This window comes from Acipenser ruthenus, chromosome 14, assembly GCF_902713425.1.
Source record: "Acipenser ruthenus chromosome 14, fAciRut3.2 maternal haplotype, whole genome shotgun sequence".
Lineage (NCBI taxonomy): Eukaryota > Metazoa > Chordata > Actinopteri > Acipenseriformes > Acipenseridae > Acipenser > Acipenser ruthenus.
In genome coordinates this window covers 11,687,800-11,714,992 of record NC_081202.1, presented here as the reverse complement: position 1 = coordinate 11,714,992, position 27,193 = coordinate 11,687,800, and the positions used below count along the sequence as shown (strand labels likewise).

Below are 27,193 nucleotides of genomic sequence, written 5' to 3'. Positions count from 1 at the left end.
GAGTACATTCACAATAGGCTACCATGGAAAATTAATATTTGTTTATTTATTACCGTGTTTATAAGCTGGATAAGGGTGTCTGCTAAGAAATAAATAATAATAATAATAATAATAATAATAATAATAATAATAATAATAATAATAATAATAATAATAATAATAATATGTGCCCCTTAAAATAAAGCATGACCATTTTTATGTTTTAAGAATGCAAACCATGACAACAGCAGTGAACTGAGCTGAATGACTGTTGCTATAGCATTACCATTACCAGCACTGGAAAGGCTCATTAAGAATGAGCACGTATATACAATTTTAGAAAAAAAAAAGCCTTTTGATTCCATTGCTGGCTGTAGAATGTGCAGAGCAAAGTCTTTCAGAAAGACTACAAATCCCAGCGCGCTACGTACCACACAAGACTCCTCCCTTTACTCGTTTGTCACCACGTGATGATGTCATCGGCGGAGGGATAGAAGCTTCAGGACAGAGAGGAGAGACAGGGGGACCGAGATAGAGTGAAATAGCTGCAGAGAGAAAGTGTAGGGCTCGATATTTTTTATATCGTCAAGAAATCTGTACAAGCAAGTCAAATATATATATATAAAACACGTAATTATCAAGCATCCAGGTGTCTAACTGAGAAGATTATAACATTGTTATTCTGCACAGGGATATAAAATGTCGTCTCCAAGTCCGGGTAAAAGGCGAATGGATACCGACGTGGTGAAACTGTATCCTTTCAGAACATAAACAGAAGAAAAGATTTTTATATTTAATGTTAAACATCGTAATGACAACAGGTGCATTTTGTGAATGTCAATGTTTTGTTGATTGTATATCAATCGACCAGTAGGTTAAGACTAAGAAAGGTTTTATTTGATAAGGATGTTAAGATTTTTGTAACTCTTTATTTTTATATTCTGATAAGATTAATAATGTTGCGACCATGAAGAATATTGTCATTATGGATAATATTTTAGGTAATGTTGATTGTGTTGGCAAGCAAAACATCAAGCGATTTTTATATAAATATAGAAATGTTTTAACCAAAATTTCCAAGCTTTGTACTGCATAATAAAAAAAAACAGTATACATTAAAACTGCATTGCATATTTACAATAGTGATAAAATTGTTGTTATGCGCTTTAAATATTTGAATCGTAACGTTTTAATTCGTTTTAGAACGATCTGAATAGAGCAGTCAGGGACATTAACAAATGCAATTCCATTAAAATGTTTTATGTAATATCCGCATTTTTAATATGATGCTTAATTACTTAAAAGCAAAAAAGAAAATGTCAGTGTTTGTTGTCTGGTTTAGAAAAACACACACGACGTTTAAAATAGTCTGCCTTATTAAAATAAGTTTGAACTGTTGATAGTGTTTACCATGGGTGATTTATTATATGGAAAGAAACTGCAGTGTCTACGTATGCTAATACTACATACATATGAATTATCCATTTATATATATATATATATGTATGATTTTTTTTATTATTATTCTTTATAATTTAGTTGTAGCATGGTTAAACATTTAAGGTAATTTTCTTGTTTTTAAATAGAAATGAAATGCACTAGATGAAATCGCACAGAGATCACAAGGTAGGTCATCGTACTGAAAACAATTTGCATTTAAAATATTGTTGTGACTTGGGTCTTTGTTAAATTTCCATGGTTTTATTTTTGAACTCGTGAATCATAGGGAGTGGGATCAAATTAGGCGTTTCTCATACATACCATGTAGTATTTAATTAAAGGCCTTTATGTTATTTTGAAAAGTTTCGTCACGATGTAGAATGGAAGTGATAACAGAAATAAAGGTGGTAGTTTGTGAGATTGCTCTTTTGTATTAAAGTCTGTTTGGTTATTTAATATGACACCTCTTACCTTGGCCGTTTTATTTTAGCACTTGACCTCTTATAGCATAAACTGCTGGATTTCCCAGTAGTCTGTACAGTTCTCGGTTTTTTGGGTTGTTTTTTTTTGCTGAAGTGAAATAGTGTATGTAAAGAATTGAAAGAAAAGCTTTCGGACTGAGGCAGTGAGGTAGGGTTCAGCCTAGGCCTGTACATTTTGTATCCAAAAAGCAATAGTAAATTGTTTCTGCTAGTCAGCTGGATTTTGGTGTTTAATTATTTATTTGTAACACTTGTAAGTTTTGGTTGATTTGAGAAATGTTTTACTTTTCTTTTTAAAAATTTAGAACGTGGAATTAATTGATGGATGCTGTTTACATAGTAAGCACTGGTTACCTTGGCCTAAATCTGAGCTGATAAGCTCTTCGATCGTTTCTTTGCAGTTTTATTACTAGCGTTTTAAAGATATGAAATGTAAACTAACAGTTCTATTAATGTATTTTCATTCAGGCTAGTTTGTCAACCCGAGACTGCTCTGCATGAGCTTCGTGTAATGTCGCGATTATTGAAGCATGTAACCCCTAAATATTATCCGTTCATGTATTGTCTTGGAGGGCAGTTATTTTTGTCATTCGCTAATTTTATGTACGATGTAAGTGTTGAAATCACTACAAGCTGGATTCCTGATATCCCTCTTACGAATTAGGCCCAAAATAGTTGAGCAGATGTTTTAGATGCTAATAAAATAAACATTTGCGTTATACGTTGTTGTTCTCAAATGTGTTTATGCACGATTCTTACGACACAATTTATTTATTTAACAGTATTGTATTTTGAGAATTTTGGTTTTAAATGTCGAGCTGTGTGGAGTTGTTTTGTTGGTGTCTGCGAGCAAGGAGAATTGTTGTATTCTGATTGGTCGTTCTGTTACTATCCGGAAACGGACGGAGGGTGGGACTTAAGAAACAGCTGATAGACTGACAACAAAGCCTGTTTATATACACAGGGAATTTGGAAATAATTCTACATGTTTTGTTTCTTTTATTGGAAGGAATGCTTTGTGTGTGTGTTGGCATCTGTGTTTTTTTTACTGTAGTATCTGTATGTAAAGGACATGTGTTGGCCATAACTTCAATACATCACTAAGTCCCTGTCGAAACTTGTAGCTTATGGGAGATACCAGTCAGCTGTAACCCCCAAAGCTGTTGCTGTCTGTAATTATCGAAACCTGGTTCCGGAGCTGCCTGTGGAGTGACAGAACATACGAATGTGTGTACAGAGCAGCAGTTGGAGAGGTGTGGGGGAGGGGAAACCATATGCACTGGTAGGGGTTTAGTGTTGTGTAATCATTTTATACTTGTGCTCCAGACCCTGCCTTGTGTTTGCAAATGTAGCACTGTAGAAATCCCATACAGATCCTAACTAAGCATATATGGTCTTCTCAAAATGTGATCCATATTATGATTAATGCACTTTGTAAATATAATGAACTACTGTAGATTGGCCTACACTGTCCCAAACTACTAAAATCAACATTTCAGCACAGGTGGAATACACAGTGTGTTCTTTGTGTTTGCTTCATTCTGCCTTTTTATTGGTTAAAGCCTAAAATAAGAAACTTGACTCATTTGTGTGCAAGTGACCCACTTTGCTTTCTAAAACTATAGACTCCGGTCACTTTCTGCTTTTGCCAGGAGTCAGCTTTGCTGCATTTCAGAAAGGAATACGCTTGTTATTCCTTTTATCGTTCATACTGTGATATCCATACATGAAACTCTATCACATGTCACAGTAACTTTTGGGGTTTCATTCAATAGATTTGACGGTTACAGTTTGCACTGTTTGTTACCGCCTGTCTGTCACATTGTGAACACAATTACTACCTTGAATTTTCATGATTTACATTTTTATGATAGACTCTTAGCCTCCTTGTAGACCTTTTAAAAATGGGGCTTGCTGCTATGGCAAGAGAGTGTGTGTCCATTTATTTCCTCTACTCCTTGTTTCTAGTTTTGTACAGTCTGTCTAATCCATTAGGGTTATTTTGGATTATTTGTCTTAATTGAGAAATGGTGTGTCGGCTGCATTGCAAAGAAATCTGTTGGTTCAGTGGGATTCCATATCCAGCCACCAGTTGGTCTGTAGATATCTGCAGAGTACTGCTAATGCTGGCATTTTATGCCCTCCTTAGCCTTTTTATGACATTATCAGTCTTTCCATAACCTGAGATGCAGGTGTTATATTTAATAACCTGTACCTTAACCTACCCCCAAAACAACATTTGGGTACTTCACAAAGAAACATAGTAGAACTGCTTCTGATAACCCTTTCCTTAGGCAACTGTCAATTTCTTGTTTCTTTGATTGCATATTGTTGGCTTCAGAAAACCCAGATTTATGGCTTTATTGCTCTTACTGGCTGTAATAGTTTTAAGACCCGACTTCGAGAGATCGGAGATGGTTAGAGTTTGAAGGAGCCTTTGTGATTGTATAAGTTTGTGAACTATTTAAATGAACACTGTGTATCAGCAGTGTTTCTGCAGCATCTTTGAAACCACTTCATTCACATAAGCTTTGGGCCATTTATTGAAAGTGTTTTAAGTGAAATGCTATTAGTTATTTCAAACAACACCAATGTCATTCTAAATGTAAAGTAATTATTTTTACGGAGCTGTGAATGAACACAAGCAGGAGATCCTTTTTTTTTAATCAATGTTAGGTAGTGCTGGAATGAACATGCACATTTTTAATTTGAATTAGGTGGAACACAAAAGGTTCATTTGATACCATGGCACTGTAAATAAATCTCTCGGGAGTAAAATAAACCAGCTACCCCAATATCAAATGGTTTAGGAACATATTTGTCGTTTTTGCCAAGGAATACATTGTGTGAATATGCAAAATGTTTGTCCCAACACTAATATTAATGTGTGCAGTAGGGCTGCTATGATTAAATCGAAAATCGATTTTTCGATCGATTCCATTCCTCTTATATACATCGATATAAATACTGGATAATCAATTCAATAGTTACGTTTTTTGAACGTGCATAGTTAATAACATTATTTAAGTTTATCAACTAAATGGCACCGAACGCCCTGCAGTGGGTGTGTTTTTCTTTTCCTGCTGGTATTAACCAGCATCTGATTTGCCCCATCCTGGTCCCATCCTACCAGCCAATAAGTTTTGAAAATGCTTTGTAAGTACACGCCTCTGTGTATTCAATGTAAAAAACAACAACAAAAAAGCATGCTGCCTTGGATCCAGAGCAGGACGCCAGGCTTGTATTCCTGGCAAAGAGCCTGTAAATACATTGTGCACATTAAAGAAAACTGACTATATATAGTTTGTGCTTCTTTGGAGTTTCAAAATTAACTGATGTGATGAAGATTTAACATTCTTCAATAATGTTAAAAAAAAAAAAAAAAAAAAGTAATACAAATAAATGATCAGTGAACGCAATTTTGGAGTAACGATCATCATTATTATTATTATTATTATTATTATTATTATGTTTTAGGCAGGAATTTCCACATTGTGTGGTTCACAGATTTGTGAAGGTTAGGTGGTACAGTATTAACAAGATGCAATACGTGATGTTGCAGCTGTCACTAAATAAAGACCGTTTTTATAAACCTGTGTCTCGTTTATATAGATTACATTCCACAGTACTGTAATCTGTTTGGAATAAATAGTTTAGTAACACCCCTGTAGTATGTTAAGCATGCTTTAGGCTTGTTGTGAATGTTGTGTTTTTTTTTTCCCTGATGCTACCAAGGTGTAATTACCCCTCGTATTCAATTGTTGTGCACAAGCTTTTACTTAACAGCAATGATATTAAAATAATCACGTCGGGGGGAGAGGAATGGAGCGGAAATGTATGTGAGCGGAACAATCATTGATATTTATCAGAACAATTATATTTTTAGTGCCCAGTTAATCGATTGCTATTTTGAGGCTTAACTGACAGTCTGAGTTTGCAGGCCTAGGCTAAGTATAATACTAACAGATGCAACAACTTTTCATTCAAATTTTTCCTTTTATTAATATATTCACAAACAAACCAGTTTTGCGAGATGCAAACAAAATAACCTCTCCCACGTAGTTTCCTGTTTTGTGCAACATAGTGATGGTGGAAACCCTGTGACCTGAAGGAAAGTTTTAACCACAGAATCGGTTGTGCCTTTTGCCTGTGTTTTTTTATTTTTCTTTAACTCAGAGTAAAGTGGAAAATAACAGATAAGTGACTGAAAGGTCCTCAGTAGGATCTGCCTTTCAGAGATAAAAACAGCTTAGACTTTACTGAAAACCACCTTTATTATACATTACTATAGAGAAACATTAGTCTGCTGTAGTGGTATTTCTCCATAGTATGCCTGTCTTGTTACTGTAGTATTGACCAATGCTTTAAAGACTATTAAAGTACCAGTACATGTTCTTGAAATTCCAAGGTTCAGATTGTTTGCTTTGGTTGGACTGATGGGTGCAAAATGTGTTCTTGGGTGTGTACTGAAGTACATTTAAAAATGTGTCGGTGTGATAGGCTGCCAGCTCGCCCCCATTAATTTGTGTAGTATTATTATTTTTACTGTTTTCATTATGATTTTCATTATAATAATTATTGTTTGTTTTGGATCGTGAGGGAGGGGGTTAAATTCCTCCCTGCAAAATATATGTGAGAATGTGGCTGGAGCCGCAATTGCTTAATTGTTAATTATTGATTAATTGGGCTCCAGCCACAGAACATAAAAGCCAGGTAAAATCCTTTGTCTCACATGTATTTTGCAAAGAGGAATTTAACCCCCTCCCTGCCAATCCAAAACAAACAATAATTATAATAATGAAAAGCATAATGAAAACAGTGAAAATAATAATACACATTATAGGGGCGAGCTGGCACCCTATCACAGTCAGACACTGTACAGAGGAAATGATGAAAGTGTAATTGTGAGTAGGCACATTTCAGCGTGATGTAAAATAAGGAAGTTTAATGGCACAGCTGTGACACTTTTCTGGTTCTATTAGAAATATTTCTGTGTCTACTCAGTTGTCCGTGATTTTCAGAGGGCCATGCATTTCTTCTTAAGTTATATAGCATCGGTTTTGTTCTAATCCTAAAATGTATGTTTTGGGGGATAATAAATAAATAAATAAATAAATAAATAAATAAATAAATAAATCTCTGGAGAAATTGTTAAACCAATACATTTTACCCAGTCCTTGAACTACTGTACTATTAGGTACAGGGCTCCAGACTACGACTAAAATGGTAGCAAATGCGACTAAAAAAATTTCTTTATGGATTGCAAACTAGAAGTGTATAATAAAATAAAGGATCCTCTGTATGTGCCTACATTAGTTATATTCTAACCCCGTGGCACAGACAGTCATACACGTTTTTGGTTTCCTCATTAATGTACTTCTAATGTTCCTAAAGAAATGAAACGTCTTGCCAACTGTAACTTGCTTTCTAAAACTCATTTGAACTTCTATAAAAGTGTTTACATTAATGTAGGCTTTAACAGATCCACTGCTGTGCTTCACAGCAGCCATGTGACTTTACATGTCCTACCAACAAAAGCACACATCCAAGTATAACAGTAAGATATAAGTGTTATTTGTTCATGTGTTTCATGACTTCTCTGTGTAGTGGTCATTGAAGACAAAGGGGGACCCCTAACCAGCATTTTAGAATAACATTTTTGGTTTGATTTAGCATTCTAGGGGAAGTTAGTCAACACAATATGCCAGCAGTCCACATTGTGAAATTCAGACGTACGTGGAGGGTTGAGTAAAAAGAAGACGTGCAAAACTTAGCAACCTCCCCCCTCCCCGTTCTGTAGTAGGTGCCTTACAAGTGCTGTGCTATCAATTTAGTTGGAGGTTTTCTCTGTGCTTGTGAGCTGAGTTAGTGATACTGTGTTTTGTAGTCACCAGTGAGGATGTGTACGGCTGCAGTTAATTGGAAGTGCTTGGAAAAACAAGTGTATTGGTTTGTTTGAGTTAAATGTACAGACAAAAAAAAACACACACAAAAGATGAATATTGGGAGTTACCAACAGAAGCATAAGGAAAAAACTAACTTGGTACTGTTACTTTTTTTATTTTGAGTTGGAATTAAATAGCAACACTCCTTGTGTGTACTGTACACAGGGTTAGACAATCTGTCACAACTGTTACATTTTTTTTTACAGTATGCAAAAGTATACAGACTATCCCTTGGGGTACAATGCAGAATCTGTCTCTGTTCATATGTGTACATGCAGTGGAGGGCTACTTCAATTTCAGATAGATCTAATTATAAGAAGGGAGACGGACTTCAAATCAGGAAAGTTTTATTTTGGGTCTTTTTTTATTTATTAACAATCCTGAATTATATTTTGTTCTGTTACAATGTTTCCATTTGACACATTTCTATTAGTGTAATTTCAATCTAAATGTTAAGGTGAGATACATCAAAGGAAGGAAATGTGAAGGTTTTACAATAGAGCTCTACAAGTATTCTAGTGTGAATATAAAGCTTAACAGTGTGAATTCAGTTGATTGGATTGAATTGGAATGGGAAGTTGGTACAGATCAGTCGAGAACAATAGTGTATCATGCTTCCTGCCTTTCATCTACTCTTTAATTTTAAATCAGAAGTAACTCTTGGCTCTGCAGTAAAGATACAGTTTTCGTTTTAGGGCATTATAAATGTTGCATTTCATTTATGCACAACACTGCTGATCAAAGCATTTTGCATATTAATTGTATGCTAAACATAAAAATGACTGGTTGTGGCTTTGTCCAAATATGCAAGACACAGAGCAAAGTTCTAGTAAAATTGAAGACAAATTACCAACATAAAATCCAATAAAGTACTCTTGGTACAAAATTGGGATGAATGAAAAAATCTGAACAATTTTGTTAGTGTAGCATAATAATTATTGGGCTACTTTTAATTATTGTTGAATGTGCCTTTTTACTAGTAAAGTGGATATGGACAACTAAATATAAATCCATTCTTTTTATAAATGCTAGCTGAGATTAGACAGACCATTTAATTATCTTCTATAATAATGTATCTGTCTTGCTGGCTAAGTATAATTTTTTTTTTTTTTTTTTTAACTTACAGGGATGGAAATAAAACTTCCATTGAATAGCAGTTTAATCTATTCCTGGTTTTCCTATGAGTTTAAAGACACAGCTGCGCTTGGGTATACAATTCAGATATACATTTTTTTTTTTTTTGTACAAAGATAAAAACAAATCCAGCACATCCCTATGTACCACTTCAGCACTGAGTCACTCCGTGCTTGGTCATGTGATTACCTAGCTCATTAACACTCAGAGACAATGGATAGAACCCTGAGGCAGAGCACTTGTTTTGGTACCTTAATTGTTGCTTACTAGCAGTAACATTTAAGTTTGTTTTTTCTTCACAAAAAATGGTGCCTTGATGCCATGGTGCCGCTGTATTTTTTCTGATGGTTACTGAATTTCTTGCTGTTCCACTTGTACTACGAGAATCTAGATTTGGGCTCCTATTTAAAGAACGTCACATTGTTCAAAATATAAGGTTGCACTACTCACATTTTTGCAACTGAGACTAAATTCCATCTTCTTGTAAATGTTGCTTGAAACTTCTGCAATAAGGAGGCCTATTTCCTGTCTGTCTAGCTTATAAGTAGCTTCATACAGGCTTCGAGTAAATGTAGAGTTAAATGTAACCCTTTAGAAGCAGCGGAAACATGAGGCATGAGGTAAGAGCTGTTTACATATTTGCATTCCAGCTGAAGTGGTCTCCATGTGATTTGTGAGTTGGTTTGTTGGCTGCAAGGTGTCTTGTAGTCCTGGATTGAGACTGAGATGCATGCAAGGTTTAACAGGGTGTTGCTTCAGGAAGGGAAAAAGTTTCTGTTTCGTTGCTATTGAAACTTTTTCTCAAGTAGTTTTAATAACAAAGGGTTCTGGGATCAAGTGAACAATTTTTTTGGCCAACGCCATTTATATAAAAATTTAGTTAGGTGCTTGATATGTGTGTTCATTTCTAAGGAGTAGCTTTTTTTTGGGGGGGGGGATTACACTTTTTTTTTTCAGCTATAAAATTGACTTTGTTAGGATCTTTTTATAAGTGTATCTCTAGGCCAGTTGAGACAGTTGTCGCATGGTTTCTGCATGCCCTGCAGGTTTGTTTTGGTTTCGTGTATTATGCTAATCCAGTTCCATTACTTGCCACTGCTGTTTTAGAATTTGCCGCACAGTTGGGTTTTTAGAAAGTTTGTGACCAAGTTCCAGATTATGGACCAACTATGGAACACTTCACTTAATTTAACTTAATTTCTTCTTATACACGCTGCATTAATCAGATTAAGATGAGGAGGTGTTTTTTTTAATATATATAAATATACATATGAGGTTGTGGTTTGTTTCTTCGGTATATAAATCCTTTTAAATAGAAATCAGTGACAAAAAATATAAATGATCTTTAGCAGCCAGTGAGACAGGAAAACCCTGTCAGTATTGTCTTGTTGTGTTTCTGATCAGCTGTGCTAAGCACGGACAGTGTTGCACTCATGAAATCTGATCTTCTGATATCTTGGCATTGATTTGCCAGTACACAGATTCCAGGGACGAGAACATGGTGACAGATTTAGGTGGCAACTCAGAGCTTGGCTACAGTTTGGCATCCCTGAATATGGAAATGCACATGAACTGTGCTGGATGAATAAGGGCCCCAAGCAAAAACCATCTGGACCACTGGGATCACTTTGTCCAGACTGATGCACGTGACATCGGGGTACAAGTGACACCTTGTGTGTTTATATTGTGCAAGCTTGCAGTAGTAACTTGCATTGAAGCTGCAGTGTCCATTTCTAATGTGCAGCTGTGCATTCTGGGATGAATGAGCTCAGTGGGTTTTAGAGAGATTTTATTTTTGTAACTTTAGACACCATTAAAATGTCATTATTTTTTTTGTAAAATGTCAACTGCAGCGGTAATTATATACAGTAAATGAAATTCCAAGACCACTGTGGTCAGAACCAGTGTTCAGTTGTCATCTCGTGCCCTGTTCTTAACCACAAGCCTGGCCATTCTGAACTGTCATTCCGGCATTTTGAATAGGTTATGTTTATTCATTAATTCATTTTTTATGTCGGTGGAACGTTACTGTAATAGAAAAAAAGGACTTGCACACCTTTTGAATTAGTAAAATATCAACCAACTCTGAAAGTCCCTAAAAGTATCTTTGTCTGTTGACAGCAATATATAAAACACAACAACAGTTTTTTTTATAACTGTCTGTTGTTGTTGTAATTAATACTACAACCTTAAAATAAGTTTGCTTAGTGTATGGTATGTGTAGACTAGACTATGTAAATGTTTTATTTTGCCTGTTTATCCTTTTATTCTTGACTGAGGTCAGGCCCATGGATCTCAGACACATCTCAATAAATACATAAATAAATAAATAAATAAATAATTTGTAAATGTTTATAACAAACATAATTTTAAGAACTTCTATCATTACTTTAATGGGTGGAATTTTATTTCCGGGACCTATATCTGAAATACACTTGGGTAACCCAACAGGAGGCAGGTCTCTCCGAAATGGCGAGAACGTCCAAACTGTGCACGAAAACATTTTCAGGTAAGGCAAGAAAAAGAATGGATGTACAACACTATGCATTTAAACTGAGATACTGGATCTTTAAGACACAAGAACGTATTCTAAATTTTTAAAATTTCTTTTAAATTAATGAAATAAGCTGAATACATGCACGTCCAGCTCATTCTTCTTAACTCCTGTGCAGTATTGAAAGTAAACATGAAGTTACCATCCTGGGAGGACTCAATGAATTTGTAGTGAAGTTTTATGGACCACAAGGAAGTAAGTGTATATTTCCAATTTATTTTACAGGTCTTGCTACTACTTTGGTGGGGAAGGGAGTACTAAATGGAGTAAACTCTGATTCATAGCTTGAGTTTGTCACTTCAATTTCACCATTGGTTTACACAGCTATTTCCTGACTTTATCCAGCATATCTTGGGAATATATATGTGTCTGTTTGGGAATATTGTATTGTTCTGATAGTCTGTGTTTATGGGCCTTCAAATAGTTGTGCGACCAGCTTTCTCAACTGTCGCTGGTCTGAGGCATTTTTGGCCTTACAAAAAAAAATACATTTTGTTAAATGCAATTGTTTTACTACCTTTTTTCCCTTTTAGTCTAGCCATGCCCAGCTTTTACTTCCTAGGTTTTCTGGGTGTAACTGAAAGAAAGAAATTAAATAAAATACACCCAATGCAGAAAGACTGTAATTGGCCAGTTATAGGGCACCACAGTCATTTGTCACAAGCCCCCCATTCACCTTATTGATTTGTTGCTACTATGTGGTTCTAAACAAACTTGTGTTTACATCGGAAACAGCTGTCTCCAATCTAGAATTGGTATCAAATACCAATAAATAGACTAAAATAGTAATATTAGGACAGAGTGTTATGAAAAAGAACCAAACTCCCCACAACCACTATTTCAACCGCAGGTACAGCATTTATTAAAGCTCAAATGTTGTATAAAAGTAGTGTCATAAATAAGCTTCCAACAACAAGTTTTACCATTCTGCTTTGCCTGTTGGACAAATATTTTTATGTATTTGTTTTTCCTCTGTTAATTCTGTTATAGAAAAACACTCCGGGTATATTTCTAAAGAGCCACACAAGTTTCTGAAAACTGAATTGTGGAAGTCTAGCACCTACACACAAACATTTAAAGTGTTTGTCCCACCCCTATCACTTCTGATTGGCTAGCTGTGGGGAAAAAAAAAAACAGAAATGGCTGCCAAGAGAGCCTCTGGCAAGGCACAGACTAATCTTTTAAACTTTAAGGTATTGTTTACACTTTTGGTAAATTAGCAAATAAGTGATACTGCTTTCTTAATACATGAACCTCACATTTAAATGCAGCAATCTAGTAAAGTTTATGAAAAAATGTAATGGTTTGTTTTGATTTTTAGTGTTTCTAACCAATTTTGCCATTTACATATTTTTTTTTAGATTTTAAACACTCTAGATTTGAACAGAACAGATTAGTTCTTTATTGGATATGCACAATCCATAGATTTTGTGAAACTATTAAAACATGAAGATTGACAGATATATTTTTATAATGATAGAAATGAAATGCTTATATGAAATTATCTGTACAATATTGTATTTTTAAAATAAAATAGACTGTAAATCTCATGGCAATGTGTTTACGTATGCTGCAGCAGTGTTCCCGTTAGCCATCATGGGACAAGATGTTAGATAAGGAAAAATAGCTGGGCAATGATTTTGTGTCTGTGATGCAACAAACTAAAACACCTGTACATCAGGAGTTGAATTAGCTTATAGAGAGGGAGGAGGTGGGGGGGATATAACAGACAGAACCTATTTTTATATTTGAATAACTCCAAGTATTGCTGCTTATAGTTGTACTCTTAGTATGTTACTTAAATTTACTAGCAAATGTGTCCCAAACTGCACTGAAAGCTACAAGGCTAGATCCACCCCTGTTGATCACTAATTGATTGATTGTATTCACTCTTAAATAAAACCAAAATCCAACAAGTTATATTCTACTTTTTTGTGTGTGTTTTGTGTGACGGGGAGGGGGCAAGTAGATTTTCTAGCATTTTGTCCATGGGACAAGAAGTTTTTTCAAAAATTGCACACCCCTGAATTTGTTGAAACAAAGCCACTTTCAGAATGTGTAGGCTGTCACTCTGCCGCTGCTTGTTTCTGCTAAGAAATGTAGACATTGAAACTTGTGTACTGTGTGGCGCAGAGTTTCCTCCAAAAAAACCCGTAATCAAAATAGTTATCAGATCACACTAAATTAAAATAAACTGACTATTACATGTCATAGAGCTATAAGATGAGAACATGTAATACTGTAGCTTTTATTAGGAGATATTTGAATAAAACCATGATAAGTTGTCTGACAGTGAAAATAGTAGCCTTAATACAAATGATGCTGCTAAGCCTGTGTATCTGTAACTAGCTTTTTTCTTCTTTTTTTGTGTTTTTTCCATTTTCCATGCAACGTTTATCTGTTTCTGTTTTCTTCAACCTTTTAGCGCCATATGAAGGGGGTGTGTGGAAAGTGCGAGTAGACCTACCTGACAAATATCCATTTAAATCTCCATCTATAGGTATGTATCTCTTACTGGTGACACAACTTTACTATATTAGAGAAAAAAATAGCTATATCGCAATGAAAAGGGTTTGCCACAGATCCTATGACAGCCCCATAGTTGGTTGCATATGGTCTTGATGCAAGGTTTAATCACTAGGGGGGGTTTAGGGTTCATGTATTTCAATATATTGAAGGTTACAAAATGTATTCTACAATATATTCATTATATTGCACAATATATAAAACATGATATATATATTTTTTTTTATTTGAATATGTTTGGTAAGTGGTTGGTAGTCTTAAAAGTACATAAAACAACAACAAATAGGCATTTAAAAGAAGTAAAAGCCTCATGGTTAAAATTACAATAGATTCTATGCCTATATATATATATATATATATATATATATATATATATATATATATATATATATAATATATATAATTAATAATTTTCCATAAGGATTATCCGAATGATCAGTTTGCACAGCTGATTAAACAAAATAATTTAAACAAAAATTGAATTGTCTAAATAGGTACTGTTTTTTCCAATGTTCTGCTCAGTAACCCCAGTCCTCTTCAGGGAAAGGTTGTAATTTTAAATCTACTGTACTTGGATTTAGCGTGTGAGGTCAGCTTACTTTACATTTGACTTTTTTTTTTTTTATTGAATGTAGCCTGTGCACATTTTTTGCATCGACAAAAACCACACTGCCTTTCCATTCTTATCCCCCGTAGCACCTGTACAGACGTTTGTGTGAAACTGACAATTTTAAACTGATTCGGATATCCATACCATGAGAATTAGTTAGTGTGGGCATTCCTTCGCACAAGTGTTGGAAGGTGTCAAAGGTCATGGTGACCTGCTTATGTACCTACTTATGAATTCTGGCTTGCAGATGCGATTCCATTTCCATATAATGATCAAATGGCAATGAATGCAGGTCATGGTATGTCCGAACATAGTTCATTGTGTGCTGCTGTGCTACAGCAAAACAAAGTGTCCCAGCTCTTTACTTGCTTGTTGTGTATAGATTTTTAAATAATTGCTTTGTCTGTTTGGAATTAAGCAAATTGTATTAGTGTGTCTGTATGTGCAAAGTAATTTATCACAATGGTAGGATGAGATATTTGTGTTTGTCTGCAATTAAACATTGATTTAAAACAAAAAAAAACAAGGGCCTGTGTTATTGAGAGTTAACCTGTGCTGGAGTTAAAAGCAGGCTTGGAAATTAACCTTTTTTTCTGGTAACAGTATCTTTTGTTTGTTGCAGGATTCATGAATAAAATTTTTCATCCCAACATTGATGAAGCGTGAGTATTTTCAAGTAAATTCTACAATGTGTGTGATCATTGAGCCAACTTAGAGAATAAATAGCAGAGCAAATATTTAAATAACTTTTGACATTTGCAGCTGTTTACCTGTCCTATAAATAATTGCACTTTGGAGTAAAGACCTTTGATAAATCTGTACTGTACTGGCTTTTTGTTCCTTCATTTGTTTGTCTATTTTACAAATATATTTCAAATGTATTTTCAGTGTATTTTATTTTTCAACTGTTGGCACAGTTTTTTAAATTATAAATAGTCGTCTCTGTTTGGCTAGCGCACGCATCACTGTATCAGATTACAGATGAATTCTGCCTGGGGATAAATTTCAGTTAATATCCCCAAGAGTGTTAGATCCTGCATATGGTCGATTCCAGTGGCGCTGGTTACTGTCCTGTTTCTTCTGTCTTTGCTAACCCAAACAGTTTACATAATCCTTCAAATAAATATATTCGTTCAGTGACTGCTTGTCTCGGCAACAAATGAGTGGTATTTGAAGGATGTGAAATTCAGATGGAGGTAGTTTACAAACAGGTTTGAGGTTTCCTTGTAGACTGGCTCTTCAGGAATTATGGCTCTGCAGACTCTTGTGTGCCGAATGCACTTGCAGAATCTATGCAAGTCATCTGTAAGGGGCACACATAAAATAAACCCTTTTGTCTGTAATTGTTTTTAAGTGGCTACTGGTTTCTTTGGTATATTAATGGCTAATGTGGAAATACAGTTTGAACTCTTTGATTCCCAAATGTGCATTGATTTACTATTGTTCCATAACCATGCAGTGAATCAAATGCAGTATTTCCTGATATTGTTTCAAGTTTGTTTTATTTATTTATGCATCCCATGTAGTTGAGTAATTTATAATGAATACTGTATAAGGCACAGTTCAATGTGTTCTGCTAAATCAAAAGTGAAATAGGGTGTGTGCAGTATGATTTGTAAATGTTGCGCTTTTCTTTTCCAGGTCAGGAACTGTGTGTCTAGATGTAATTAACCAAACATGGACAGCACTCTATGGTGAGTTGACCTTACTATTGTAATTCAGTGTGTTCACAAAGCAGTGGAGATACACAATGGAGGTATATCTCTTCACCATTTAGGAGGGTTTTAAAAGAAAGTGAATATTTAGAACTGTTAGATCTGTATAAACAGTACAATTCTAGCCCTCTGTTCAGTGCATAATCTAATTATCTTATTGTACGTTAACGCTACAAGGTCATTCCTAGAAAGATCACTTTCAGAAAACATGCTGATAATGGGAGAAATGGAGCACATCCGTTTACTCAGAGCTTGGGATCACTGGAAAAATTCATCAATGTGTGTGCTGAAAATGAGTTCACAATGCTAACTATAGAAATGCATTCAGCAATTTAATTGTAAATAATGGGTTAATGTCAGTAACAATGATTTAAAAGTGTGGCTGTAAATCTGTTTAATAGATTAATGGCTGGTTTTACACACCCTGATCAGTACAAATCTTCGACAACCTAATCTTACCAGAGGCAAGGTTAGTCTAGTTAGTGCTGATTAGGGTCTGTGATAACAGCCGTAAATGTTTAAACCTTTTGTGTAATGGTTTTCAATAAAGGCAATAACATGATCATTTTTTCCTTATTATATTCTAGATTTGACCAATATATTTGAATCGTTCCTGCCTCAGCTGCTTGCATATCCTAATCCTATAGATCCTCTAAATGGGGATGCTGCAGCCATGTACCTCCACCGACCAGAGGAATACAAACAAAAAATTAAAGGCAAGTATGAGACAGACTCCAGGTTTTTTTAAGACTGTTAATCCATTGCATCTGTACATACATTCTATGTAAATGGAAGACAAGTACTTTTTAAAGTCCATTCAGAAACATTCAACTACAGAACTGTATTCTGCTGCAGCATTAGCATTTCAGGGAAGGACCAAACTAATTTTGCATTTATTATACTATTAAGTATGTAAATGCAATGCTGCAGTGTGGTTGTTCAGAACAGAAGTTATTGTGTTTTATTATACACCAAAAAGTCAGTTAGTTAAACTCCACTCAAGATTCATATTAAAAGTTTAGGTAGAAAACTATTGCTAAAAAGATAAATATTCTTTCACTGAATAAAGTAAAGAACAGTAATTAAAGTGCATACCTAATAAGGGCATGTGTACACACATTTAGTTTATATTATTATTATTATTATTATTATTATTATTATTATTATTATTATTATTATTTTAATTAAATATCTACACACGCTTGTAATATGTATTTGTCTCTGGAGCCTTCCGACCTTCGATATTATAAGCAAAAACTGAAACCATTGCATTTTTTTTATCATAACATGGGGTATTGGGAATTGAATAAATTCCATGAATTATGTATGAAACTTTTCAATTGAAGAAAACCTAGATGTGTCTGAAAACACCCATGAGTCTTTAAACAACAAACTAGAAGGTTTAATTTATGTTAATACTTTATGTAAGAAACATCTTATTGGATATATAAGAATGTCATGGACATGTATATGCATACTGTACATTTTAAAATGATATATTCATTTAAAATGACAACATTATGTTTTTATGACATTTATCATGGGGAAAGTTCCCTTAGGTAGTTTTATCGGTAACGCTTTATTGTGTGGAATAAATTAATATTAAATAGCTGTGCAATTGCATATTAAATTAATGTTACATTGATATTTAATAGATATGCAATTGATATTTATTATTCCTTGTTACTTTCCATTAACATTTAAGTCAGATTAACTATTTTCAATTAAACATGTAAACAATGGGAAATTATTACATATTTTCAAGGGTAACAAAACGTAATATAAATGGACGTGATATGCAATTACATTTTCAATCGTTTTCAATCCACATTTATTAACATTTAGCAACATTTAGCAAGAAACCTATTGCATATTTATTAAATATTAATTTAACTAAGTTAATATGCAATTGCATATCTGTTTAATATGCAATATGCGTTTTATCTACAGGTCATTAGGTCGATTCCAGCACGATTTTCCAAAGGAAGATGCTAATCACTGGCTCCCATGTATACACATATACAGTATCTATAGTAGCCAGTGAGTCGATCCACTGTTAATCTGTTCACATCAACATTGTTTTCTGGTGTTTGCATGCTGATGCAGACATATTGAGCTGATATCCTCTCGGATGCCTGTTTCACAGCCTAACACTGTTCCTTGAGTGTTCCCTGATCCCATTCATTTGAATTGTCTTGTGATTGTTTCTTCCCCAGAATACATCCAGAAATATGCAACAGAGGAGGCCCTGAAGGAGCAAGAGGAGGGTGCTGGGGACAGCTCGTCCGAGAGCTCAATGTCTGACTTTTCAGAAGATGAGGCCCAGGATATGGAATTGTAGTAAAAAGAGAGACCCTTAACAGAACAGAGACTATATGATTTCCTAACCATGAGAAGCAGACTATAATATTCATATTTAAACAAGGCAATGTTTTTTTTTTGTTTTTTTTTTAAATTACTAAACAAGGATTTTTATGGATTTAGCATCGGCGTATGTCTCACCCTCTAGATGTTCTTCATTTGTCGTTTCTCAACCTAAGGCGCATAGCATTCCCACATTCCACTTTGGTAGCTGCATTGCCTGAATGCATGTGATGATCACTGTATCCTGTTGGTCAACCTAAATCGTGTGTGACTGAACTCTGTAGAACAAAATGGACACCTTCGTAGACAAGGCCAAGAGATGGTCTCCCTTTCTATATGACCAGTGCATCAAGAGAAATGTGGATGTTGTTACTGGTAGTCACATCATGGCTATTAATATGTGAAGTTTACTTCCAGTTAATTATTATAATTTTTTTTTTTTTTTTTTTTAAGACCCTTAATTGTGTAAAGCTGATTGGGTAATTAAACACTGTTGGATAGGAACATAGCTGGTTGCTGCGTTGCACATATGACTATTATAATTGCAATTGGTGGCTATTTTATTTTTTAGTTTTATAGCACAGTGATTGCTGTTCAAGAGAAAAACTGTAGCTTCAAGAACATTTTTATAAAGGTGACTTTTTCCTTCCATTGAAAACTTGTCAAAAGCTACCACTGTGTTTTAAAATAGTCTATTTTTTATATGTACCGATCTGGGCAGGATTTAAAACCCATGTCTTTGAGGTATGGTTAAAAACTACCGATTTTGAAGGAAGTCTCAGACTGAACACAAAAGTGTGTTTTATTTCCTATCTATATATATATATAAATTAGTAGCCAGTACATCTATCCACTGTTTGTGAAAAGTTTTATTTTAGTTTTATAAACATTTGACAAGACAACCGTGTCAGACAGTTTACCAGACACAGTTTCTATCAGCAGTAAAATGGTGCAAACATTACCAGCCAATATTTTGTAATTTTAGTTCTACCTTGTATTTCTTTTTTCCTTTTTTTTTTTTTTTTTTTTTTTTTTTTTTTTAAAGCTTAATAAAATGTATTTGACCCCAGCTGGGAGTGCCAATTGGCTGGTCTTCAGGCTTCTCCAGGACTAGGATGACAGAGGTGGATTCAGACTTTAAAAAATGCCCCACAGTCTGACAAAGTTGCTCCTCAAGATGTTGAGAATCAGTGTAAGTGTTTAACATTGGGGGAGGGAAAAACCCAAAACAAAACATATTAAATAGTATGTGACATCACACTTTAATTTCAGTCATTTTCTAATTTTTATATTTAAATATTCATTAGCCACAGAGAGAATGGGAGACAAATAATCACAATAAAGCACAATACATTTTGGTTCCACTTATGTAAGAAAAGTAGAATTCGGATTGCGTTTGCATGTTTGCTTTTAAAAAGAAAAAAAAGAAAAAACACACTTTTTTTTAGCATTCTTTTGTTTATTGTGACATGTCACAGAGTTATGTAGGGCTTTGGTGAGCTAGTATGCTTTAAAAAAACAAATCTAGCGTTTGTGGCTTCTGTTGGAAGGATAGAGTTAAGTATGTAAGATGTAGTTGTAAACTTGATTACTCTTGAGGAGCATGTGGTACTTGCAGGGGAAGGGGATTTTGCTGGTCTTTTAACTTGTTTTACCTTATCAACTTGCCTATCGCTTGTGTTGACTTTTTTAGGGACAGTTAGTATGCTGGTTGGTGATTTTCAAAATAAAATGTATGGATTTTAATACTTGTAGATGTAGCTTGTTTGAGCGAATAACCTGGATAAGGGACCCTTTTAAAGGTTACTGTTTTCATTCAGTTCAAGCTGTGGTTGGAAAATACTACTCCAAAGATATATCAATCCCTGCCCCTTCCTTGCACAATTGCTACAGAATTGTAGTTCAACAGAAATCTGTGGCATGTCAGACTATACTGCTAAATTGCCTCTGTGTTGGCGCACAGGCAAATAACACATTCTCTCGTGGTTATTTGGGTTTGTCCCAAATATATATGTGTGTGTACAAAATTATCTTTGCCACCTTGGATTAAAGGATAACTTTGTTTTCAGTATTCTTTTGAGGTCTAATCATTAACATGATTTCATTTGTAAACTCATGTTAAAAGCAGCAAAGCTGAATGGTCATAAATAAGTCATCGCTTTGGAAATGTAAACTGTCAAAGTGAATCTGTTGCATTCAGTTTGGAGTTCTGTACATTGATGCATTCAAAACTGATTTTGGGATAGGTTATCAGGAAACTGCAGTTGCTACCTATAAAACAAGAGGACATGCCTAGCATGCAAAACTGACTACATTTTGGGTCAAATAGTTTGCTTTTCAAGTTATGATTTTGCAAGATTTTGGGCTGTCTGTGTATATAATTACTGGGACAAAAAACAACTCTCGTTCATGGGCACTGAAGTAGCCGAGTGATAAAACTCTGTTTCCCCACTTTTAATGGATTTTTTAATTGAATCTCCAAACGGATACAGTATTGTATTACAAGCAAAGGACAAACTGCAAGCAAAATAAATGTCATGGAGGCACCTCGGATATCTTTTATAGTTAAAAATGTCTGCATTAAGACTGAGAGCCAGATGTGTTCCCAAGAAATAGACATGCTCTGCTGTGCTGTGCTATCAAACAGTGGGAGTACTTTTAAGTTGTTTTTTGTTTTTTTTATAGCTAGACCTGATCTCTCCCACCCCCCCTTCTTTGGATTCCAGGCATTTATTAAGTACTTTATCTCCACTCCATGTGCTTCCCTTATAATTAATAAAGAAAGAAAGAAAATGTGACACTGCACTTGTATGCGTCCAGGTGTTTCATTTTCCCACTTGGCAGCGACATCATTTTGCTTTTATACCACCGTTTGTAACACTGTGATCACTACAGTTAACTGGTTGAGCATGAAAACTCATTTTAAAGAACGTAGACAGAAATAGCACGGTCTACCATGTATCTGGTTTCAGGCTCTTCTCACTGAAGTGCAGTCAAAAGACAGAGCTGGGACTTGCATGGGAAACACAAGACTCACACCAGCAGTGTTAAAGCACACTCCAATTTGTATCTCCACTTCACTGGTGTGTTGGCCGCACAGTTCAATAAACTTTCTCATACTGCATGAGAGAGTGAGTTGGGGCTTAACCATGTCCCATTCATTTTATTTTTGTTTAATATGAGTTCAGCTGGCACTGTAGCAGGAGTTTGTGTAGCATGGGAAATGGCCGTTCTTTTACTAGTGACTGTATTTGGTACCTAGTGTGTTATACTTGAAAAGTCAAAGGGCGTTTTATTCCATCTTGAGTCTAGCTGATTTTCTTTCTTTTTTTTTTCCTTTTCCTTTGCATTGTGATTATGTAGTGGGCATGCTTGTCACAAAGACCAGTGCCCTATCTATAGAATTATAACCTCTTAAATAGTTGTGTATAAATACATTAAAAAAATAAAATAAAAAAAACTGTAAACTTTTTTTTAATAAAAACATTAAATGTGTGTATATATCATTGAGTCTGAGTTTTATATATACTTTGCTTTACAGACCTAAAAGGATATTGATATTTAGATTTATCAGCTGAGGTTTCAGTTGTAAACCCACATGGCTTACCTTCTGTTCATGGGAGCTAGCGTCTTAACCCACTGTGTGCTTGGAATCGGTTAATTATAGAAAAAATCATCCGTAAATGGTAACTTTGAATAATAAAGCACAGGGGTCTACAGAAGGGAATCCTGTCTACATAAGGCAGCCAAACGTGATATGTTTACTATTGAGGTGGTAATGGAACTACCACAGGGTATATGTGCAGAAATGAAAAATCCATATGATAGTTCCAATAAAGGTGAAACCACTCCCGTAGAAATATTTCATTTGTGGCCATTGCTTGTATGCAAAATTCCCATTTAAGACCCTTTTCTTTTCCATTATTATTCCTCCCAATGTTACTCTATCATGATCTAATGAACTGAAAAAAAGGCCAAGGCTTGCATGAATCTTGCTCTATGGTACTACAGTAATTACAGCTAGTCAACACAAGATGGCAATCTAAGCATTCAGAGGAATCTCATGTACAAGTTAGCCTTACTGACAGTCTCCTACATTGCTCTGTGTGTAGTTCTTAGCTCTGCTAGAGTGTTTCATTACAATCTAAACCTGTAATGCATTAAAAAAAAAAAAAAACAGAAAGAGCTGGCACTAATCTTGCACTACCAAACCAGACGATAAATGGTTGGGAGAGCAGGCGCAGTAGTATTCTGCTATAGTTTTTCTAACATGTATCTACTTTGAAGTTACTGTAAAGATGATAAAGTTTATAACGCATCTTTAGAGAAAAAGACATCAGATGCAACTGTTTTACAAAACTTCTTCCTACACAAGCCTAGAGTCACCCCGCTACGAGATGGTGATACAATTACACTTGACAGTCAATGTCAATTTATATCAACTTACAATAAGACAATGAAAATATAGCATTATTCTTAAATGCTTCAAAGTACACTACTACAAAAATTAAAGGTGCAAACATTACATATGGCAAAAAAAAAAGCGTACAGGCATTCGCCAGGTAGAACTTTTACGTCTTCTTCCATAAATTGTGACAGCTATTGAGCTGCATTTTGCACCAGCTGTCTGCATTAAAACCAGGTACCCCTATTTAGACTTCAGATTTGGTCATAGTCAAGTGGCTGTTAACGTGATAACATAATTTGTTGTTGTTGGTTTGGGAATCTTGGCTTCTAATGATGCTAGGTAGTTGCAAACAATTTTTTAAATTTTTTTTTACTGCAGTCCAGACTGCTAGAGCTGTTCACATGTTTGAATCTGGGGATACCTAGACATGTAGTTGCTCAAGTCGGTGTGAATCTTTCTGTTTCCAGACTGTGGACACGTTATCAAACCACAGGTTTGTACACTTGACGTCATGGATAAGGTGGTGGGAGGTCAAGCACACTACCCAATGGCTGATATCTAAACAAATTGGCACGGAGGAATCGCCATTCCATTGCACATGATCTTAATAGCCACTTCAGTACAGCAGCTGGTCACCATAAGCACTCAAACTGTGAGAAACACATTGCATGAGTCTGGTTTGAGGTGAAGAAGACCAGCTACATCTCCTCAATTGAACCCACAACACAAAGAGACTGCTGATTACCCCACTGATAACCAGAACTGTTTTCGCTCTGTCATTGGGCACCTGTTTTGTTCTCTGATAAATCAAGATTTCATCTGTCCACTGTTGATTAATGTGTTTGATTATGGAGAGTGTGACCGTTTTCAAGGGTGCTTTGAAGTGTATCAAAGGGGTGGATTTACAGCTCGACGGTACGTGGACCCTGTGTAGGAAGACAATTTGCTGGTGGAATTAGTCTTGTGTTTGCAAGACATGCAATATTGGGCAAAGCTTACAGTTGAAGAGCAACTAGGAGGGGCTTGGTATGTTATTTGTTTATACAGGTTTACTAAAAGAATACTCACAGCTCTAGAGAAGTAATGAAAAATAATGTTTCATGAGTCCAGTTTTCGTTTTCTTCTCATAAGTTTGATCCAGCAAGTGGATGAATATTGACTGGCAATGCAAATATAGTTTTGGATCACAGAATAAAATTATTTATCATAAAGAATGATTGGGATGTATTTCAATATGATATTTTTAAGTCAACAGTATTTAGGTGCAATGCAATTATATTCTGTCTGTAGGTTTAAAGTAACGTACACAAAACTAAAAGATAATTTTAAATGTCTAAATGAATGAATTTACTTTTGACAAGATGTTCTTTGCACCGTAGCATAAAATGAATGCTATTCGTTTTGATTCTCATCACAAGGGGACCAGTGATAATGCTAATAGGAAGTAAGAAAATGGTCACAAATATTCCTTTGAATAAATTAAGTGCAGTTTGTTCATCCTTCAGAAGGGGGAGCTATTGATCCAAGGATCCTACAGTATCACAATAAAACCAATTTGTTCAAACTGTAAAAGACCATTTAATCTGATCTAACCAATATGTTTTATCATGCAACTATCTGGCCTTGCCCAGGGAAAATACGCAATCCAGCAGAACTATATATATATATATATATATATATATATATATATATATATATATATATATATATATATATATAATTTGTGAATTAAAATATAAACCAATTACATAATGCGTGTGTGAAGTGTGGATTACTTTTTTCCATAAACATTTTATAGTATTTATAGCATTGAGAAGATTATTTTTTTTTTTTATCGTTGTTTCATTTTTTCCAGGCTTGAAAACTATAGAGCTAAGGTTCAAATTAGTTTTTGTGGTAAGATACAAATACTTTTCATAAATAAATAGGCAAATATCACAACAATGAGTAGACACGGCTTATCAGAGGACATGTCTCACATTTCAAGTTTAGTTTAAAGCTTCAGACTGACTCCCTTCAATTTCTTTCTCTTTCCAACATCAGCATTTCACCATTAGGGGTACAAAGCAGAGCAAGGGGATGGGCTTACAAGACCAGGAACCCTACTTTAAAACCAGAGTAAAGAGAAAGGAACATTATAAATCTAGTAAGAAACAACCTAGCTGTAGGAAAAGGCGTTTCAACAACTTCTTAGTTTTATACTGTTCAGTTTATTTAATTTCTCACTGAATATTAGCCTTTGCACTTGCTTCAAAATGAGGCCCAAGTTAAGCAGAAACACATTTTAAACAACTTATGAAAGCAATCAATTTTAGAGTGCAAGTTGATAAAATGACCAGGTGTTTTTCTCCTTTCATGAATAGCAGTCAATAAAAAGCTGATTGAGAAGTGGCCCCTACGTCTCTCTAGATTGCAATTAACTGTCAAGCACCATACCACCCTGACTTTGCCATATGATCAGCTGATGTGATCGTTCTAACTGTAGTTTAACTGCTGTCAGTTTTCTAAAATTGCACTTACAATTTCAGTTTTTTTTGTTTGTTAAGCCTATTCTTTAGTTATGTAGCCTATGATGTACATTGGGTTCATTCTGATTTGATATTACTAAAACAAAAATGATTAACAACATCAGTTTGATTGTCCGTGACAGTCCATTACTGGCCAGTATAAGAATATGTTTTTCTTCTTTCAGTCCTGTTTTATGCAGATAAACAGAGAGTTAATCTACATTTGACAGTTTTTAAAATGTTAACTTTCTCATGGATTCATCTGGGGTTAAAGTAATCTGATCTTTTCAATGAAATATTTATGGGCTGTTTATCCGCATTGCGTTTATCAGGTGGGACCGCAGGTCTGCATGATGTAATGTGAATCTCAAGACACCCACTCTAATTGGTCAAGACAAGGCTTAACAAGCACATGACCAACTACTGCGTGAGATCAATGCATTAAAATAGCTTGAAATACCGGTTTTAGCTTTTGGACAGAATGCAGGAAAAAGCTGTATCTCTGCTGTACATCCAAACATGCATGCTTATATAAACCAAAGAAAGATAGCTTGAACACTTTTATACAGGCAAAATGTATCACCATTTACGGTAAAGGTCTTTTGGCCTATAGATCTTGCTTTTCTTATGCTGCTGGCATTAACCGTTAGCTTCATCATTGTTTCTGCTGTAAGTTATACCTAAAAACATGATTTCGTTTATATTTTAAATTACTTATTTAAATAAAAATATATTAGGGGAAAACCAATGCAAGCCACATCTCTTTGTTTGGAGCTTACAGTCACAACAAGTTTATCAATCAGCATCTATGTGTTGTGTTATAAAGATTCTAAAATCGTGAACCTCTATTAAATCCTAGCAATGACCTTCAGTGTTTTAAGATAGAAAGAGACTGCTGTGATGGTTAGGGTTAGTTATAAAGGTTCAAGAAAAAAAAAAAAACGACATATACTACTAATAATATAACCAGCTCATTAGTGTTATTCAGTGGGCATTGCAACCAATGACTGGTATGTTTCAGATGCCTATTTTATTTTTATTTTTTTTATTTAACTTACTCTATGTAGTCCCAAATACACCATATCCTATTAATTCTGGTAACCAACCCTGGGTATTTTACTCCGTGTCTGTCATGGAAGGATATTTAGAGTTACAAAGTTACAAAGAGACTTATCAAGGTCTACACCAAAAGGTAAATTGCACCATTTTAGTAAAGTAAAATTAAAACGAATAATGTTACATAACTAATTACAAAGAATATAGAAGCACCTTTTAGTCCCCAAATTAACCTTATGAGTCAATGGGTGCGTGTTTGGTAAGAAAGACAGTTTCACTTAAAAAAGAGCAAAATGCATTTTGTTGCTAAACTTTGATAAACATGGCCCAGCGTCTATGAAAAATACAGAAATTAGCTTGCATGTCCTTAATGTTATAGTATATGTGTAGTATTCTATTACATGCAATTAATGATACCGTTTTTGGATCATTCAAAATATGTCATCGGGGGTAGATTAAATATAAAGCTAAGG

At 34.8% G+C, this 27,193-nt stretch overlaps 1 protein-coding gene across 1 annotated transcript; it reads left to right on the top strand.

Annotated features, from left to right (window-relative positions):
- The first annotated feature begins 415 nt into the window (after positions 1–415).
- LOC117419468 (ubiquitin-conjugating enzyme E2 H) lies at positions 416–19,784 on the top strand. The gene is made up of 7 exons (XM_034032231.2): positions 416–731; positions 11,653–11,729; positions 13,960–14,034; positions 15,293–15,332; positions 16,312–16,364; positions 16,973–17,101; positions 18,602–19,784. The coding sequence occupies exons 1-7, from the start codon at positions 679–681 to the stop codon at positions 18,724–18,726; spliced, it is 552 nt and encodes a 183-aa protein (XP_033888122.1). The 5' UTR covers positions 416–678; the 3' UTR covers positions 18,727–19,784.
- Positions 19,785–27,193: the final 7,409 nt, after the last annotated feature.

Coding starts and splice junctions, on each gene's coding strand:
- LOC117419468 (XM_034032231.2), top strand. CDS start 679: ATGTCGTCTCCAAGTCCGGGTAAAAGGCGAATGGATACCGACGTGGTG. Junction 732..11,652: donor GATACCGACGTGGTGAAACT/GTATCCTTTCAG, acceptor ACTCCTGTGCAG/TATTGAAAGTAAACATGAAG. Junction 11,730..13,959: donor GTTTTATGGACCACAAGGAA/GTAAGTGTATAT, acceptor TCAACCTTTTAG/CGCCATATGAAGGGGGTGTG.